Consider the following 21,789-nt stretch of genomic DNA (forward strand, 5'->3'; position numbering starts at 1 on the left):
GTCGCCAAAATTTAGGCGAATTCCTTCATTAAGGCCCCGATAACAGTGTTTTTGCTATTTATAGTAATATTTGTTTTTCCTTAATAACTTTTAGTTTAAAAGTCAGAATAAGGTCCCGTCTGTTTTGGGATGACCCTTAAGGTCAGTAGTTTATGATTCTGCAGTTAACTCAATTTTGCCATTTTTGGTAAAATTCGGTAATTTTGTCCCCTAATCGCTTAATTAGCGCGAATTAGGGTTTTAAACGTTTTTTTTCTTAGTACTTATATGTTTTGTAGCCGTCAGAGGCAAAATAGACTATTATCAATAAACACAGACATTTTGTCAATTTTATCTTCTGGTGGATTCCAGTTTTTATCTCCTTGTGGATTCAGGAAAACCCCTCATGGATTCGAGGTTTACTACCAGAGACTAACAGTTTAATTTCTGTTTCATCAAGAGAGCATCGTGTGTGCTCTTCTTCAGGCTTCCGCGACATCAAGACTAGGCTGGGAATGTTGATGATAGAAAAAGTACTTCAGGGGGTTGTTGTTATATGGGTAATAATATTGTTTCTTGGATGAGTAAGAAACAGAACTCCATCTCTTTATCCACTGCTGAGTAGGGATGGCAATAGAGCGGGGCGGGTCCAAAGGATGGGTCTTCATCCCCACCCTGTAAGATTTTGTCTTGTCTCATTCCTGCCCCGCCCTGCATGACAGGGGAAATTTTCTTGGCTTGTCCTCACCCCCTGGGGCCCCATGAAACCCCGTCCCACCCCATAAAACTCTACTACTTTTGTTAATTTTCCCTACAACTAGTACCTTTTTTTTTTTTTTAATGAAACCTATTTCATTAATAAAAATATACTTGAAATTACAACTAAATTTATCCCATCAAATCAAATAAATTTTTAGAAATAATTAAATAATATATCCAAGTGTTTAACAAGACAATCATAAAAAATAAAATAAAAATAAAATAAATCTCATACTATAACACATGACTAAATAAAAGCAAAAAACTACATTGGGAAGAATAAAATAAGCTCATATTGATATGTGTGTTTAAATAGTAGAATTTTAAAGTATGAAAAATTTATAATTATAACTCTTGAGAACGTGGGGCGGGACAGGGTGGTCTAAACTCATCCCCGACTTGTCCCGTGGTGCAAGGCTAAAATCTTACCCTATCCCCACCCCACCACCTTTGCGGGGTGGGGAAAACCCGCGCGGGGCAAAGCAGGGAGGGGCGGGTTAAGTGGGGCAAGGAAAAATTGCCATCCTTACTACTGAGGCTAAATACCTTGTTGCCAGTAGCTGTTGCACCCAACTTCTGTGGATGCAAAAACTCCTCTTTGATTATAGTATTTGTCAAGAACATCTTACCATCTATTGTTACAATACCAATGCTATTAACATCTCTAAAAATCCTGCTTAACATTCTCGAACAAAATATATAGAGATTCGACACCACTTCATTCGGGAGCTTGTTGAAGATGGCACACTCACTCTTGAGTTCATCCATATTGATGATCAGAAGCATGATTTGTTCACTAAGCCTGTTGATAGCAAACGGTTTGAATTTCTACGCCAAAACATTGGTGTAATCTCCATGGAGTGATCTCTCCCCTTCTCCTCATTCCACATGCATTTGCATTTAGTTTTTATGCTTTGCTTTGTTTAACATGTTTTTGTTTGTTTATTTTCAGTTTTGCTTTATTTTGTTTTTTATAAAAATTAAAAAAAAAATTAAAAAAATCAGAAAAACACAAAACAATGTGTGTTTTGTGTATATTGGTATTTGTGTACTTTGGATGGCCATTGAAACAAAATTTTCTAAAATTTGTATCTTTTGTAGCTTAGATGAGCATCTCAATGCACAACTAAGCAAGTGAGTTTTGTGGCTTGTATTTGTGATGAGTACGATTAAGTAATCTTTTATATTTAACACTCATATCACTCTTTTTGACGGGGATGACTAAAAAATCTTAAGAGAAATGCATAAATAACCATCTCACCACTAAAGCCTTCCAATCATGAATAACATTCGTATGCTTTGACATAGCAAATTTGTGATGTTTAAGCTTACATAATTGGGTATTTCTTTTCTCCCTCTTATATGCCCATACATGATATGCTCAAAAAGAAAATATGCAAAGAAAAACAAAAGCAAAAAGAATCAAAATGCTTTTAATTATAGTTGCAAGCGTGTTTCTAGGAGATGTGGGAGTTATAGGATGTACCTTGAAGGTAATCGTCTTCCATCAAGCAGTTATGATTGTGTGTGAGTGTATTTGATTTTCTCATATCTCAAATCGTCATAATGTGAGACATTTAGGGGCTGTTTGGTTTTAAAAAAAACCATCACTCATCACTCCTTACTCAAATATCATCACTCATCACTCATCATTCCATAACTCATTTTTTATCACTCAAAAATCACCAAATATCTCCAAAGCCAGTTTGGCACCTAAACCCGGTTCTGTTTTCAACTCCAAAAACTCAAAAAATTGGGACCTACACCTGACATATACTACCAATGCACCAGATCCCCTACCCACCCTTCTTTACTACACTTACCCCAAAACCAAACAACAAGTTCTTCACTACCAATTTCTTAGGAAAATGGTCATGAAAGAATAGTATATTTTTGCTTGGAATTAATTGCCCAGCAGAGATCATTAGGTGGCTATATAAAGCCAAGGAAAGCAAGTAAGTGGACACACATATCATATTACAATGCACAAATCATATTAGAATGAAACTGAGCACAATACCCAGTACCCACATAAAAATTCCAGAGCAACTGAGCAACAACTCTTTACTCCACAAAGACCCAAAAAAAAAAAAAAAAAAAAAAAAAAAAAAAAAAAAAAAAAAAATTTTTTTTTTTTTTTTTTTTTTTTTTTTTTTGCACAGAGCATATTTTTGACTTCACCACTCCAAATCTCATATTATTTTGCCTTACCCACAGCCCAAATTTGCTCTGTTCCCCACTCCAAATCTCTTTTCTTTTTTTCCTCTCTTACCCATAGCCCATATTTTCTCTCTTTCCCACTCCAAATTTCAGATTTTTTTTTCCTCTTACCCATAGCCAAAAACAACAAATACAAACTCTCTTAAACATACAGACATAAGCCCATAGATACCCAACCCAAAACCATGTCTATGCCACCGACATGATAACCCATAACCCAAAACCACAAGACCCACTGCCGAGACAGAGACAGGGATAGAGCAGAAGGAAGACTTGAGCTTCAGCTTGAGTGGCAGACTGGACCTATGAGAGTAATGTGTTGTGTTAATGGCAGATGGGTATGGAGAGAAGAGAGTGGCATGGGAAGAGAAGAGGAAGAGGAAAAAAAAAGAAAAAGAGATGGTTTGGTAGAGGAGAGAGTCGTTGGTAATCATTGGAGTTGGCAAGGAAAAGACAGGACGCAGAAAACAGGGCCCACCATATGAATATATTTACAAAAATGCCACCATCACTCTGTTTTCATAACTTGAAAACACCTAAAATGTGTTTTGAGTTTCCATAACTCATCACTCAAAAATCAGAGAATTGAGTGACGAAAACAAAAATTGAAAACAAATCCAAACAAACCCTTCAGCCATGGGACCCACTAGTTTTGAGTTACAGGTGATGGAAACAGAGTTATGGGTGATGGAAAACAACAAATCCAAACAGCCCCTTATGTACTCTTGCCATGTTTTCACACACAACACGCAAATTCTTTGGTAATTTTGATACATGTGCAGGTACAATGTGATTTGGCCATCACAAAGAATACATGTGTTAATGTATACTCACTAAACTATCTAAACTTGTTTTTGAAATATAAAATTGGTTAGACTTGTTTAGTGTATGTGTGTGTGTGTTTTGGATCTTGAATGCTTTCCATTTTTTTTTTTGACAGATGTTTTGAGAACTTAAAATGTTGATTAGATCTATGTTTGAGTAGCTTGCTTGTTGCATTCATCTCTATGTGTTTTTCCTCGATAGATTGTCTTCTATCAAGCCCCTATTTCTTCTTTTCTCGACAGAAGTTAGCGCTATCTCGATCCATCGAGCTTTCTGGAATTTGTCTCGATAGCTTCTCGACAACTTCTCAATCCATCGAGAAACTTTCTGTTTAGCCGATAGATTCTCGACAAAATCTCGATCCATTGAAGTGTTTTTGCCATCAACAAATCCTCGACAGATTCAAATCTATCGAGAATTAGTGCTCGACAGATACTTCAATCCATTGAGCTGCAATTTCTATTTATATATGGAGTGTAAATCAGATTTCTTTTTCACTTCTCTCTCAACAGAAAACCTTTTCTCTAACCCCGAACACTTCTTCCTCACTTAAATCCTCCAATTTCCTCTAAGTTTAATCCAGATGTGAGATAAATGGTATTAAAAAAAAAAAAAAGCCTTAAAAAAATCTACATAAACAACAAAATCAAATAAATGCAGCATATCTCACATTTATCTTCACATTTGCCTAAAAATCAAAGAGAAGTAAAGAATTTAAATGAGAGTGGATTTTATTTCGAGTTGGATAAGTACCATTAGATAAAATTTAATGGACTAAGCTAGTGATTGAGAACCGAGACCAACAAAAAACCAGAACACGATGATGACAATAACCATACTGTTATAATAGAAACTTCTAAAGTTGATGGAATATACAAAATGGTGAGAAATATTTAAAAGCTTTTACCACTTTTTCAGGCATGATATCAAGTGTTAAAAGAAAAATCACAAAGGGACTGGCAAGATCTCATATCGTTTGAAAGAGTTTCCAAGTTTGCCTCCAATAAAAATTAATTAGTGAGTTAAATAATAATAATAATAATAATAATAATAATAATAATAATCTATATATATATATATATAAGTTGAAGCATAATATTTATTGTTGTCATGCTCCTATTAAGCTACCTCATCTGCCACATCATTAGTTTTTTTTCATATTTATTTTTTAAATTTATTTTTTTACAATATTAGCTATCTAAAAATTTTGACTTTACAAATTCATTTTAGGCGATTTTAACTTTACATATTCATCTACTTTAATTTTAAAGTTATAACTAAATAATAAATCAATGGGAAAAAAAAGTGTTGTCTACATATACTCCTCCTGAATGGCTTTAAATTTAAATATTATTTTGTCATTTTATCTTCTTTTATTTTGACTCTTCTTAATATCACCATCTTACTATAAATTTGTCACCCTCTTCTGTTCTATGCAAATTTTTTCTATACAAAAAGGGCTATCTTTCTCTGTCTCTCAAAATTTTTTTTTTTTCATTTTTTGTTGGATTTATTATTATTATTTTTCTTGCATTTATACCTTAGATTGATGTTTTTTAGAATTTTACTTTTGATTGTTTATAACTGAAAAATGAAATCAATGAAAAATAAAAAATATTTTTTTAAAAACGTGTCTATAAAAAATGTATTCACAAGTCTTAATCATTTATGGTAAAAAAAGATAAAACCTGATAGCTGTCCATAGGAGGATCTCCAACTACAAGTTTGTACCCTCATTGTCCTATTATTGACTAATTCATATGTGTTCTTTGATGCAAATATTTTTTTTATCATTTTATTTACAACACTAAAATACTTTTAATGAATGGTGTTTGTTGTTCATCTAATTTGGAAAAAAAAAAAATCATATTATAATATGTTATATTTTGTGTAGTTGTCAGGTTTTAGCTTATTTGGAAAGGTACAAGATAGTTTGTACAAGCTAATGAAGAATAGTTAGTTCATTTGACAACAATGGTCTTTGTGCATTTCCTTTCACTATTTAAAAATATTTTGTTTAAAAAATTAGTAGTAAATTGTTATGTATTTTTTATATGATGTTCTTAGATGCTTGAGTAATTGTTTTAAGTGTTTACAAATATTTTGTGTTATTCTTCATTCTCCGTATCTTATTAGTGTATTCTTTGATATTTTTAAGAAAAAAAAATCAATTTCGTGTTTAAAATTATTTATTTATCTATTTATTTTTCACATATTAGATTAGAAGTTAGATTAGATTAAGATAGCATTAACACAAGACTTCTTCTGTTTTCAAAAAAATTTCTCTACTTTTTCCCCTTTGGAATTGTACTCTTTTGTTTTTTTTTAAGGAAAAATGGTTACAATCTTTTAATTTTTTTTTCCTTTCTTTTTTATTTTAAATTATAGTTTTGATGAGTTTTATTAATATTTTTAGTTATTGTGGGGCCAGAAAAACAAGTGGCCTTGGCCCACTCCAAGCCAGGCCCAAGGGCCCATGCCGAGAACGCATAAGGGGTCCGTGGATGAGAGTGCGAGGATCAATCTCCGAGGAACTTATCCGAGGATGGCCACGTCCTCGGGCGTCCGAGACCTCGAAAGAACACGAGCACCACCCCACCAAAGGAGACTCCTTGAATATACGAGTAGGAAAGGGCCCAGTGCCACGCGTCGGTGACAGGAGCACTGCGAAGGAGCAAGCCTTAGGCAGGCTATCACCTCTGCATTGAATGCGCTCACCTAACCCCCCTGGCCGCATTAATGGGGATGTAACCCCTTGACAGGGCAACATTGATAATGGTGAGCCACTTGAGCACAGATAAGACCTATGTGGGACGGACGGTCAGAGGTAAGGCCAATGGATGATCAACAGAAGGAAGAAGGGGATAGGAGGAAGAGAACTATATAAGAAAGGCGAGCAAAGCAATTAGGGGGGGATTTTTTGGGGATCATTCATGAGAATGACATAGAAGGACTTAGAGGTCATGTTAGTTTCAGGGAGAGGGATCTCCTCGGACGAGTGCCGAGGAGCTACCCTTAGTTGTAAACTGGGCTCACTCCCCTTCAATGGAAGAAGGCGGGCTTGTATTCCGTTGCTAGTCTGTTAGGGCCTAAACCTTCGATCCACTCTCTAAAAATGTATTGTTGGGGAACCTTTCTAAACTGAGTCCCAACAGTTACGTTTCTCGATGTTTTTTTATTGTATGGTAGAAAAAATTGGGTTTGAGAAAGTTTGTTTAAAACTAAAAAAATAATTTCCAATTTTATATACTTTTTGATGAAACACAACATATTATAAATAATTTTTATCAAAATATTAATATTTTCACTAACTTACTTTTTTAATTCTTGAGAAAAATTATATTGTTTTGATTTTGGCACGACAAAAATTATATGTGTTACATTTGATTGTTGCTATAATAAATGAAAATATGATTATGAATGACATTACTATTTATTAAATTATTCTAAATTGAAAAATATATATATTAATGAGACTATTCTAAAAATATTATCATGCGCAACGCGCAGGGTCCGAGACTAGTAATGATGATGATGATGATGATGATGATGATGATAATAATAATAATAATAATAATAATAATAATAATAAACTGACATAGTAACAACTTGATTATGCTCCATCCTCTATGGACTGAGAATTCAATTCACAGACAAATCGTATGAGTTTTGATTTCTAAGCCCTCTTTTATGATGGAGACAACTTCCTTATTAATAAAGGGAGTCTCCTGATAAAAACCAAACCATCTTAACATACATCCCTGCTTACACAAAAGTTGATGAATAGATCCTTATGCAAGGTCACCTAAGATGGAAGATCAACCTAGTTGTGCCTATTTACACTGTAGCTCTTTCGTCTACCACAGTTATATCTAGCAATATAACTCATTTCAATTTAAATGTTCCTAATGGAGATTGGTAGGAATTGTAAGAGAATTGACTTAATTCGAGGTAGTCACCCTCCATAGAGAAAGAAAGAGATTAAGAGTGAGAGAGAGAGATACACTAATGCACTAAGCAATGAGTTGGTTTATTCTTCAATGATGAAAATGTGATTCCAAGTTGTTATTTATAGAACCGTAAAACTATTCTATTAACTTACATGGCCTTATCCTAATAGTCCTATTATTTCCCATATGCATTAATAATTTCAGCATGTGTTAAATGTGATTAATATGCTTGGAATTGTAACTAGCTAACCAACTAACTAACTAAATGCAACCATAGTTGTCAAAATATGAATCATATCGTGAATTAATTTTTAATTTTTCTGTATAATGTATCATATCATATCGTGTATCGTAAAATACACAAACACTTAATAAAATTTATAAAAAATTATAAATATACATATATAAAGGGTATGTTCATTATAAGTTTTGAATATATTCAACTAACGACTAAGTCATTCATCACTTATATAATAATATTTAACAAACTAACTAAATAAATCAAACTAGCATGTGTTTATAACACACACATTCAAATTATTTAAATTCAAAAGTAATAATATAATACAAATGACCAAAAAATAATAATTTATTTTCATCATATTCCCTAATCAACCTCATCTAAGTCAATGCTATCATCATGTTTATAATTTTGCAAACTTATTTCTTCATTAAAATTTTCTTTATCGTCATTTGTCATTAACATTTACTATCTCTTCTTGTATTTTTTATTTTAATAATTTTTTTATAATTTTTTTTTGGCATTCTAGTTTCTTGGACTTATAACAATAATGATAAAAATAAATAATTTATATTGTCAATTCATACTTTATTCATAGTATATAAAATAAATTTGTAAATATTAAAGTGAAGGGTAAGTGTGTACTATGTAGTCCAATTGTAGGAGAGAGGAAAAAAAACTTATGAATATGTTATTTTAGTAGGCTAAATTAAGTAAACTAACAATTTTGTGTTAAAAACAAGTCTAACAACTTATTAGATTCAAATAAAAGTACAAATTTTAGCAAAAAAATCTCATTTTAAAACATTTGTCTATGTATTGTACAATGCGTACAATTTTACGACACTATACTAATTCATTCGATACATACACTGTACCATACGATTAATAAACACTTACGATACGCCGATATGAAACAGAACTTTTTATACACGATACGATATGTATCGTATGATACTGACAACTATGGATGCAACATTACAACAATTATTATTTATATGCTTATAGAATTCTTAATTTGAACCTATCACTAAAACTACTTTTTTGTTCATTAATAATAACTCAACCAATCTACTATTTATCTATGAATCATGGGTACAGCTCCAGGGCTGCTGCACCCGCACCCAACACGGGTGGTGGTCAATTCTGTAGATCGTGTGTTCGTGCTGTGTCTTTTTTTTTTTTTTTTTTTTTTGAGGATTCATGCCAAACCGGGTCAGTTCACGCCGAAACGGGCTGAATTAGGCCGAAACCGGCTTTGAATCAAGCCGAAATTCTATTATTAAAAAAAATTATGAAAAAGAAAAACTCACTGTTTTGAAAACTTGAAGCAACTTTAAACCCAAAAAAAAAAAAAAAAAAAAAAAAAAAAAAAAAAAATACAAAAAATTTATCCTAATCATTTAAAAATTTCATAACATTTTTATAAAGGAGTAAAAATTTGAATATTCTAACACCACTCTCGATTTTATCAAATGGAGACTTTTGACCAACATACCTTTGATAGTAGAGTTTATGCGAAGGTAGATCATTAATAGGCCAAATTAACCTCTGTCCTCACTACTATCAGTTTAGGGATACAAACACAATTTTGTATTTATCAGTGGACGACTTTGAGGTGGACGTGACAAAGGAGTCTAGTATATTTGGAACTTGGCTTTTGAGAATTAATTACTTCATCAAGCCTATTTATTTGATTTATCAAATTTCACCCTAGATTTAAGGATTTGTTAGAATATTTCTTAATTTTTTCAGTTCCCTAAAATGCTTATTACAAACAATTTAAGATCGCCATTAGAATTGTCTTAAACCAAATCAACACAATCGTGAGTAGTGAGGGTCCGTTTAGATAGCACTTATTGTTGCTGAAAGTTGCTAAAAACTAATTGTTGCTAAAAACACCGTAGCAAATAATTTTAAATATATGAAAAGTACTGTGGGACCTACTTTTAATATTAAATATTGCGTGAACAGTGCATGAACAGTACACGCACTGTCATGAACAGTATTTTTTTGTCCACAAAGTCAGCAAAAGCAGGCCCCCAAAAAAAAAAAAAAGGGAAAACGCAAAGGAGAAAACGCGCCGCAACATTGAGCGCAATCCAAACCCACACTGAGTGTATGACACTTGAGTTTATCCATCACAACTAAAGGTCAAGGATTATAGAGGAAGATAGACCTACACGAGTAAACCTATATTTCTAATATCAATTGAAAGTTACATTTAGAACTCTAATTGGCTTAACTACCAATTTTAATTAATTGTTTCACAACTTAATCTAGGTAGTTAATTAATCAAGATTCAAGTCACAATGTCTATATAGAATTATAGATAAACAATCAAAACAATAGAAACACACATGAGAAGTGAAAACTTTAAACAATAAACACTTTAAGACAACATTTTCACAACAAATTTTATGTAAAAATTATTACTGGTTTTAAATTATGCATTAAAAAAAAAACAAAAAGAAAAAGAAAAAGAGAATACAAGAAATTGTGCGTGAAACGTACAGTAAATTTTGACTCACCTAATTTAACTATATATACTAAAAAAGAAGTCTAAGAATACAACAAAATTAAAACATTTTCACGATACTTTTATTTTTAGGATCCGAATAGTATATTTTATTTTATTTGAGAGAAATGCTACACCCATAACATTTTTAGAACAAATTATAAATGACAAGTTGTTATTGGTTTTAAATTAAACCCAATACTAATATCACTTTTTTTTTTCCCTTCAAAAATACTTTGCCACATAAAATTTGTTACAAATTATTGTGAAAATTTTGTGGATATAATATTTCTTTTTTATTTTATTTTATTTTGATTTATAAGGAACTAAGATCTCGTGATTGTGAAAATATTGTAAAAATTTGTTGCGTAAGTGTAATTGTGTATGCACATATATATTTAAAAGCACAAGCAAAACCAGCATATTATGGGGGAAAAAAACCCAATGAATAGTGCAAATTGTCAATAATTGTGAAAATATTGTAAGAATTTGTTAATTCAGTGTAACTGTACATATAAATATAAATATTTAAAAGAAAAGACAAAAACAGCAACACCAAAACTGACGTACTGCAGTTTGTTAAAAAAGAAAAAGGCCTAATGAACAATATTGCGGATGTAGCACTTCTTTTTTATAATATCTTTAGTTTTAGTTGTAGATGATTCTAGTATGATATTTTATTTTAACCTAAAAGGAATTAACATAACAACAATTATAAAATATTGTGATAATTTACTGTGTTAACTAATAGATTTATATATAAAAAAAAAATAAAATAAAGAGTTGGCAGGACGTTATTACCCCAAAAAAAAAGCAAGGGAAAAAAAGTAGCAAAAAAAAAAAAAAAAAACAAAAAAAAAAGCAACAATGCAATTGACGAAACCAAAGCACCATAACTACAATGCTTTAGCGCATTCGACGCTTTTATATATATAGAAGTAAAATAAAAATTTTAATTATTTAATAATTTAAATTAAATAATTATTTACTCAATTATATTTATTGTTTTTAAAAGAAAGCATACAATTTTATATATTTTTTTGGCACAATTATGAATTAAATAGCCTATTATTTATATAACTCATTATTTTTTTATTAGCACACTTTATCCACGTCACAATTACAGTAAAAAAATTATGAAATAAATGGTGGTATTAATTTTTTTTCTTTAAAAAATTTGTAAATATTTATTGAAACTTGAAAGTACTTTTAAGAGTTTGGATATTGCTTACCAAAAAAAAAAAAAATTGGATATTTGTCACATCACGTTGGGCAAGGTGAAAAAAAAGGAATGGCTGAAACTTGGACGCATTTAATGAGGAGAACGGTTCGAGACAAAAAGTCGAAGAGCTAAGAGTAAAACTTGGACAATTTGGACACATTTAAAGTAGCCCATTAACCACACATATTTTAGAAAAAATAAACGGAGTTTTCTTAGCAAAGTTCTACGAAATTTCTCTGACTTGCTAATTTCCCATTTTCTTTATACATCATAAAAAATGCTTCACATTTTGAATCTTGTGTTTTGAATCACTTTCCTCTTTCTACAAAGGGAGATTTATGATGCACGTTGTTACCTTCTTGGCGTAACTTTAATGCTTTTTTTCCACTGTAATCAACATCTTGAAGAAATATCGGGTATCCGAGTATATATTGCCATTTCAATCCAGGTATACTACTGCCCACTTCTTTCTAATCTCATTTGATTTCCTAATAGTTTGTGCTCTGCCACTTATCCTACTGAAAGTTGATTTCATATATATGCTACAATTGATGTGATTAGCTTTGTTACCATGTAATAATTTATGTTGGATTATGATTGAAAATTAACATGGTTTGGTCCGACAATTTATGTTTTCGTTAAAAAGCCCTTAACAATTAGATCTATACTATAAACTTATTTTTTACAATGAACTTTAGACTAATTCTAGATTAACTCTAAACTTCCTTTACATGCTCTAAAATTAAGGTTATTATAAGTAGGATTAGGATATTATCTTGTTTACAATACAAGTACATTGAACTTCTATTAGGAATTAGGATAATTGACTTGGATCATGATTAGACCTTAATATTTTTAACAATATAAAGTATGATGAGATCATTGAGATTTTAAAAAACAAATACTAACAATTAATTAATAATAGAACTAATACTTATTGTTCTCATTATTGATATTTGATTGAAATCATAAATTGTGACTGGTTTACAAAAAGAAATTTAAAATATATACGCTACTATTAAATAAGGAATAATAATAATAATAATTTTTTTTTTTTACATTTGCTCTCATAAAAAAAAAAAAAAAATTTCAGGCCACTTTATACGACAAAATCAATGATTTTTTTTTTCCCAATTATAATAGGGGGCGTAATCTTAACCGATTAAAAAAAAAATCAATTTTTAGTAAAGCAAATAATACTAGCTTCATCATGTACTCTTAGAAATGAATAAAAAACCATTCAGATTGGACTGAAAATTTGGTATGGTCTGTTGAATTCAGTCACTCCTAGTCCCATTTTTGTAAAAAAATAAGGTCAACCAAATTGAACAGGACAATTATATATATATATATATATCTATATATTAAAAACTAATAATCTAACTCTCCCATTCTCTCCTCTCATTTTATTTTAATACAATTGAACTTATATTTTGATTTTTTTGAATCAGTTAGACCAAAATTATTTGCAAAAAACCAAAATATTCAAAGTCCAAAGTGCAGGCCCAGGATCGAAATCCGGACCGGACTGTCTAGGACGGTTTGAGATTGATCATTTGTCTAGTTAGGCCTGGTCTAAGCTTTTATGGGACTGAACAGACCGGTTTGGTCCCAAAAAATGAAATAACTAGACTAGACTAGACAGTGAACACCTCTGCTTGCTACATGCATATTCAAATGCTTTTTTTTTTTAATATTCAATTTAATTTTTCAAATTTTCACTTTTGTAATACTCATTTTCAATGGTTTCATAATATAAATTTATAATAACATTCAAAATTAAATTAGCTAAAATATTTTGCCATCCAATAATACGAAATACAGTAAGATTTAATCCTAAATCATTTAAAATTTCATAACATTTTTTATAAAGGATTAAAAATTTGAATATTCTACACCACTCTCGATTTTATCAAATGGAGACTTTTTGACCAACATACCTTTGATAGTGGAGTTTATGCAAAGGTAGATCATTAATAGGCCAAATTAACCTCTGTCCTCACTACTATCAGTTTAGGGATACAAACACAATTTTGTATTTATCAGTGGACAACTTTGAGGTGGACGTGACAAAGGAGTCTAGTATATTTGGAACTTGGGCTTTTGAGAATTAATTACTTCATCAAGCCTATTTATTTGATTTATCAAATTTCACCCATAGACTTAAGGATTTATTAGAATGGGCAAAACTTAGGTACAGTAATGTACAGTATTTTAGGTACCCTTTTTAAATTGCAAACACCTGTCTAGTTAAATGACTCAGTTAACGAAAAGTTAACGGAAGTTTAACGCTGTCTTTCTTTTTCTTTTTCTTTTTTTCTTTTTACTTTTTTTTCACTCTCTCTTTCGATGAGAAAATCTGTAACTTCTCAAACTAGAAACTTCTCACGCACAATCTCAAAAGCCAGAACTCAAAAGAACCCCATGACCATTATGCTTCTCAAACCCAAACTCTCTGAGTTCTAGCAAAACCAAGCAAATAATGGCGAAGTGGGTGGCTTGTAAGCATCACATCGACAACAGAACTCAGATTTTCCCTGCACAATCTTAGAAGAATCCAATGGTTTCTTTAAATTGACAATCCTTCAACAGTATTTGACTTCTCACACTCAAACCCCCAATTTTCTCAACGAAATCAAGCAAAGAAGGACAAAGGGCAGTGGCGACGCCACGTTGAACTCAGGGTGTTCCCAGGAACACCCTGAACTGAAAAAAAAAAAAAATTTATATATAATAATTAAATTTTTTTTATTTGTTTACCCTTTAAAAAAAAATTAGGAACACCCTTGATCAATATTAGTAACACCCTCAAATAAATAAATAAAAATTTATTTGTTCTACTTCAAAAAAAAAAACACTCAAAAAAGAAAAACCCAGCCCATTCTTTAGCCCATAAACAATTTTGAAAAAAAAAAAAAAAAACNTAACATTCAAAATTAAATTAGCTAAAATATTTTGCCATCCAATAATACGAAATACAGTAAGATTTAATCCTAAATCATTTAAAATTTCATAACATTTTTTATAAAGGATTAAAAATTTGAATATTCTACACCACTCTCGATTTTATCAAATGGAGACTTTTTGACCAACATACCTTTGATAGTGGAGTTTATGCAAAGGTAGATCATTAATAGGCCAAATTAACCTCTGTCCTCACTACTATCAGTTTAGGGATACAAACACAATTTTGTATTTATCAGTGGACAACTTTGAGGTGGACGTGACAAAGGAGTCTAGTATATTTGGAACTTGGGCTTTTGAGAATTAATTACTTCATCAAGCCTATTTATTTGATTTATCAAATTTCACCCATAGACTTAAGGATTTATTAGAATGGGCAAAACTTAGGTACAGTAATGTACAGTATTTTAGGTACCCTTTTTAAATTGCAAACACCTGTCTAGTTAAATGACTCAGTTAACGAAAAGTTAACGGAAGTTTAACGCTGTCTTTCTTTTTCTTTTTCTTTTTTTCTTTTTACTTTTTTTTCACTCTCTCTTTCGATGAGAAAATCTGTAACTTCTCAAACTAGAAACTTCTCACGCACAATCTCAAAAGCCAGAACTCAAAAGAACCCCATGACCATTATGCTTCTCAAACCCAAACTCTCTGAGTTCTAGCAAAACCAAGCAAATAATGGCGAAGTGGGTGGCTTGTAAGCATCACATCGACAACAAAACTCAGATTTTCCCTGCACAATCTTAGAAGAATCCAATGGTTTCTTTAAATTGACAATCCTTCAACAGTATTTGACTTCTCACACTCAAACCCCCAATTTTCTCAACGAAATCAAGCAAAGAAGGACAAAGGGCAGTGGCGACGCCACGTTGAACTCAGGGTGTTCCCAGGAACACCCTGAACTGAAAAAAAAAAAAAATTTATATATAATAATTAAATTTTTTTATTTGTTTACCCTTTAAAAAAAAATTAGGAACACCCTTGATCAATATTAGTAACACCCTCAAATAAATAAATAAAAATTTATTTGTTCTACTTCAAAAAAAAAAGCTATAAAAAAAACAATTAATAATTTTATAATTAATGAAATAATAATATAACAAATTATAGTTTATAAAAGACAAAAAAAATTAATGAAACAACTAAACAATAATACATTTAGGAAAAATTCCTAGAACCGCTACTGGAAAAAATTATGCTTCATTAAGGAATACCCTGAAAAAAATTTCTGGAGTCGCCACTGACAAAGGGCAATCTTCTCCATTAATCCCATTATTTTCATTATGATGCAAAGCCAGATCTGGTTGTATTCTTGGTTCACGTGGTGAATGAATGTTGGTTTATGAGGTTGACCTGTTCATCTCCCTTATTCCTTGTATTTACACTTGAACTCATTCTTTGCACCAGATTTTCCCTCTAAAGAATGCTAGGATGTTTCAGTGATATTCTTTTTGAAACTTCACTTAAGCCAAATTTCTCCTTCTTTGAGTGTGAAAAGTCGAAGAGGATCGATGGTTTTCTTTTCTCCTGGGTTTTCTAATAATGGGTTCAACGCATCTGTGAGAAGTTTGATTGTGGGAGATCTGAAAGAGACGGTGAAAAAAAAATGTATTAAGTGTTAACTTCCGTTAACTGAGTCATTTAACTGGACAGGTGTTTGCAATTTAAAAAGGGTACCTAAGGTACTGTACATAAGGTACTGTACCTAAGTTTTGCCCTATTAGAATATTTTTTAAACTTTATCAGTTAACTAAAATGCTTATTACAAACAATTTAAGATCGCCATTAGAATTGTCTTAAACCAAATCAACACAATCGTGAGTATTATGAGTGTATGAAACTTGAGTTTATCCATGACAAACAGAGGTTAAGGATTATAGAAGAAGATTAGACCTACACGAGTGAACCTATAGTTCTAATATCAATTGAAAGTTACGCTTAGACCTCTAATTGGCTTAACTACCAATTTTAATTAATTGATTCACAACTTAATCTAGGCAGTTAATTAATCAAGATTCAAGTCACAATGTAAATACAATCAAAACAATAGAAACACACACAGAGAAGTGAAAACTTTAAACAATAAACACTTTAAGGCAATCCCTAATAAGAAAACTAGAAGGTTATTACAGTACATACGATGCTCCTACTAGCAACTATAGAATCTTGTCTTGAGCCTTCCAAGGTACTACGATTCGTTGCTTTTTTTTTTTTTTGAGAGGACTACGATTCGTTGCTTGGAAATTAGATTGTAATATTCTAAATTTTTTTTTTAATAATAAGTGTTCTTATATAAAAATTTTAAAATAACTATATAAATTCCTTTTATATAAATAATTAGTGCACCTTGTTTAGATAATTAATTCATGAAAATCAATGCAGTTATCCCATTAATATATGATGACAATTAATTATAGTATTTCATTGAAAAAAAATGCAAAGTTTTGATTTTGACGAGGCAGAACCTTTTTTTTTTTCTTTTTTTTTTGAGAAACAGATGAGGTAGAATTGAAAAGGTTAATTGAAGAGAATTCTGATATAGAACCTTATGCAGAGACTTACGAATGGAGAAGTTAGCCCAATTTCTTGAACCAGAAAAACTAAACCAAGTTCTTGAACTTGGAAAAAAGATTTGGGATGGAATTGGCAAATTATACAATTATCATAGCAGCGCTGGTGATCATGTGAATAATCTCAAGAGAAAATGGGAAGAACTAGAAGGTCAGAAGATAGACGTAGAAGAAAAAATGAAGTCTGAACTTTTTCCAAGAAAGAGACCAAAGAGAGAAGTTGAACTTTGGCTCCAAGAGGTAGAAACAATTAACGGGGAGATACAAACTATTGAAGAAGAAGGTGGCAGAGGGATCTGGAAGTATTTCCCACGTATGCATATGGGAAAACTTGCATGCCAGAAGATACAAGAGGTGAAAGAACTTTATCAAAGAGGTGGTTTCAGAGATAGTTTGGTAGTTGATCCACCTGTAAGCCATGGAGAAGAATTGCCGACTACAACATTTGTAGGACAAAGTACAACCGAAAGAACAATTGAAAGGGTTCGGGAACACTTATTGGATGAAAATTTTAGGAGGATTGCTGTTTATGGCATGGGAGGCATTGGTAAAACGACAGTCATGAAGCAAATCAATAATGATCTATCAAAAGAGAGAGACAAGTTTGATAATATAATTTGGGTTACAGTATCAAAGTCATCAAGTGTTTTCAAACTACAAGAGGACATTGCACGCAAGTTGAAACTAGATCTCACAGACTCTGAGGACGAAACTACAAGGGCAGGCAAGCTAAACAATGAATTGAAAAATTGGAAGAGGTATGTGTTAATCCTAGATGATATGTGGGAAGCATTTCATCTTGAGGATGTAGGGATCCCAGAGCCCACTCCAACAAATGGATGCAGATTACTATTGACAACTCGAAGTTTGGAAGTTTGTAATCGTATGGATTGTGTGAATATTAAAATGGAGCTTCTTTCAGAAAAAGAATCGTGGAATTTGTTTTTGGATAAAGTGGGTCGTGATGTTTTAAATACTCAAGATATAGAACCAATTGTGAAGGAGGTTGTCAAAGAATGTGCTCGTTTACCTCTTGCAATCGTCACAATAGCGGGAAGCTTAAAAAATGTAATTGACGTTTCAGAATGGAGGAATGCATTGAATGAGTTGAGGACACCAAAAAAGGAGTTCAAATCTTCTGTCCCACTTTTTCTGTTCCACTCTATACTCCACCAATAAATACTTACCATATGTTCACCTAATTAATTAAATATTATCATTATTGACTTATTAGTCCTACAGTTATTAATTAATAGTATCACGTGGCAAGTATTTATTGGTGGAGTATAGAGTGGAGCAGGAAAAGTGGGATAGAAGATTTGGACTCCCAAAAAAGGGGCCCAAAAATGTAGATGCTGCTGCAATATTTGAGATCCTTCGATTTAGTTACGAACGCTTAAAAGATGAGGACCTTCAACATTGTCTATTGTATTGTGCACTATTTTGTGAAGACCATGAGTTTGAAAGAGATGAATTGATTGAGGATTTAATTGATGAGGGAATAATAGAACGGATGGAGAGCAGGCAAGCAGAGTCTGATAGGGGCCATACTATGTTGAATAAACTTGAAAGGGCTTGCTTATTAGAAACTGGGATTAACCGTAATGTGAAACTGCATGATCTAATAAGAGACATGGCCCTCGAGATTGCAGGTCCTAAGTTCGTGGGAGCAGCTGGCGATAGAGTGACAGATTTTATGCGGCATGAAGAAAGATGGGGAAAGGATCTTGAAAAGGTTTGTTTGATGGACGTGAGGGACAGGCTAAACTTTCCTAATATATCACCATGTTGTCCTAAACTTTCAACCTTGCTTCTACACGATTATTTATTTTGTGGAAGGATTGAAAATCCTTTTTTTTGTGCATTTGCGTGGACTCAAAGTTCTTCTTATATATAACAGTCGGATTACATCTTTGCCAAATTCAATCTCTGATCTGGAGAATCTTGCTACATTAAGGCTTATTTCTTGTTACAATTTATATCGTCTTCCTTCATTAGCAAAGCTTACGGCATTAAGGAAGTTGGATCTTGAATGGTCACGTATAAAAGAAATACCTCATGGTTTGGAAATGTTGGTCAATTTGAGATACCTCAATCTCGATACCAAAATACCGGAGATTCCATCTGGGATTTTATCCAAACTTTCTCAACTCCAAGTTCTCAAATTTAATTGTGGAAAATTGAATGTAGAGGAGATAGTAAGCTTGAAATTAGAGTGTTTTAAAGGAGCATTTTGTGGTGCTGATGACTTCAATAAATACGTGGGATCCTTGAGGGAGGGACGACTTAGCCATTACCAATTTATAGCGAGAGAGATGACGGCCAAAATAGACGATGTATATTGGGAAAGTAAGGGTAAATGTGTAATATTATACAATTGCGATGTAAGTCTGCTCCCAAAAGACGCTCAAACCCTAAAGATTTACAAATGTGACAATTTAAGAAGTTCATCTGATGCTTCATATTTGGAATGCGCAAGAGAACTGGAGTCTATTTCTGTTGGGTGGTGTGACGAAATAGAAGACGTTCTTTCTTATTCTTACACCTTCCCTCTTCAAAGCCTTCAGCTCAAAAGTTTGGGTAAGTTACAAGTACTGTTTAGGGAAGAGAAAGTTGCATCACCACTAGACATCCCACCTGTCACCTTTTCTTATCTCAAACAATTTTTAATTGTCGGGTGTCCGAATATAAAGGAGCTCTTCACGCCAGGCTTGCTGCAAAACCTGGCCAACCTGGAAGAGATTAAAGTCGGACACTGTGAGAGATTAGAGGAAATAATAGGTGCAGCATCGGATGAAGTTGAAGAAGAAATAGAGGAGGAAGGAAAGGACACCACCATATTCCCCCGATTGAGGGAGTTGGTATTATGTGACATACCGAGACTGGAGACCATCTGCAGTAGCAGTAATGCAATAGTTTGTGATTCTCTACAAAACATTGAGATAGTAAAGTGTCCAAAGCTTAAGAGATTACCTCTTTCTCTGCGGGATGAACAACTATCTTCTCCACCTTCTTCATTACGGATTATAACACAGAAAGAATGGTGGGAGTTGCTGGAATGGGACAATCATGCTACTAAGAATGCCCTTGAACCCCTCTGGAATGAGTTCGATGAATGGATGAATTTCTTATGTATGACTCTCTTTTCACTTTTATATCTTTGGTTTATCTTTTATTAGGGCGATTCAATTTATTCCTTATCTACTTATAATACTCCTTGCTTTCTTTCTAATCTCGTTTCCTTTTATGCCCCATTTGGACCACCTAGCTCTGTAATCTCATGGTACGAATCAGATTCAGATGAAGAGCCAATTAGCGATGAGATCTCAATGGACGGAGCAGATTCACACGAAGAGCCACCTAGCAATCAGCAATGAAATCTCATACTCAATGTACGGGGCAAATTTACATGACCTTTCCTTTCTAAGTCCGACCAGAGACATATATGCTCATCCTTTTCAATTATTTTTCCAAAAAAAATTGTTTTCACAAGTGGTTTATTTTCCTGTTTGGTTTGATATATAGAATGTCACCAAGTTGAGGCAGCTTGTGAAATAATTTTGCGGTGTAGGCCTGCAACGAGAACTTGACTCTCAAACTGTTTTTCTGTGTGATTCTTGTTTTATTGGTTGTTAATTTCTTATTATTTGAAATATTTTGGGTTATGATTTATGAACATGAGTTCGTCTTTTAGACTAAGTGGTGTGATCTTCTGTAATATTTGATACTCCATGTTAAATTGTTTGGTAATTGTGCAAGGATTCAAACATTGTCTGTTTCTGTTTTATTCGATTGACTTTTCTCTAAATTCTTTTACCTCAAAGGTGAATCAAGAAGGGCATCCTTAGATATATGTTGTGAACTAGAAAGACAGAGTGTGCAAATTAACCCAACCGCATGGGCATATGACACATCCTCTTCTCTGAACTTTTTGTTACATTTTGATTAGAGACTCGCAGTATTCATAATCAGATACTTGATATCTTCAATAATTGGAACCATTTTCCAAAAATAAGAAGCATTTTTATGATTAAGAAAGCCTTGTTTGGAAACTAGACTATCTAGCTCCCTCTCTGCAAACTGAAGCTGCAATGGCTAGAGCTGAACCAACCTGCAATTTTGCCCCAACGATTGACTTTGAAATGCTGCTTCGTGTCATGTGTGCAAACTACATCATCAAGTTGATAATTTTTATTTCTCCATTCCTCTATTAATATTCCCTTCTTTTATGGGTCCAACTTATTTCATTGAATTTCAAGTTTCTATAAAACCCCACTCTAAACTATTAAGTTTTAAATTACTTGTTAAATGTTATCGTTATCATACAATTTAGGCTAAAATTGTTTTTGAACATGATGTTAAAGTCTTAAAGACTGTATTAAACTATGTAAAATACAGTACAAGGCTTTGCCTTATACATAGGTAAATTCTGTGACACAACAGACTTAAAAGACACCAATGAGATTGTCTTGATCAAATCTGGCTGCTATATGTCTGTCACTTTAAGTTTTTCTACATAACAACTGATCAAAATCATGGATGAG

At 32.3% G+C, this 21,789-nt stretch overlaps 1 protein-coding gene and 1 non-coding gene across 2 annotated transcripts; both read left to right on the forward strand.

Annotated features, from left to right (window-relative positions):
- The first annotated feature begins 11,999 nt into the window (after nt 1-11,999).
- LOC136061223 (disease resistance protein UNI-like) lies at nt 12,000-18,447 on the forward strand. Its single transcript, XM_065761987.1, has 2 exons — nt 12,000-12,162; nt 17,230-18,447. Exon 2 carries the CDS (start codon nt 17,240-17,242, stop codon nt 18,422-18,424), a length of 1,185 nt encoding a protein of 394 aa, XP_065618059.1. The 5' UTR covers nt 12,000-12,162; nt 17,230-17,239; the 3' UTR covers nt 18,425-18,447.
- A 760-nt stretch (nt 18,448-19,207) lies between these two features.
- On the forward strand, nt 19,208-21,032 carry LOC112024017 (uncharacterized). Its single transcript, XR_010624384.1, has 2 exons — nt 19,208-20,377; nt 20,514-21,032. It is a non-coding gene; the product is annotated as an uncharacterized LOC112024017 (transcript).
- Nucleotides 21,033-21,789: the final 757 nt, after the last annotated feature.

This window comes from Quercus suber, unplaced genomic scaffold, assembly GCF_002906115.3.
Source record: "Quercus suber isolate HL8 unplaced genomic scaffold, Cork oak 2.0 scaffold_19, whole genome shotgun sequence".
Lineage (NCBI taxonomy): Eukaryota > Viridiplantae > Streptophyta > Magnoliopsida > Fagales > Fagaceae > Quercus > Quercus suber.

What these genes read in the sequence shown, in the direction of transcription:
- LOC136061223 (XM_065761987.1), top strand. Translation starts at nt 17,240, where the DNA reads ATGGAGAAGTTAGCCCAATTTCTTGAACCAGAAAAACTAAACCAAGTT.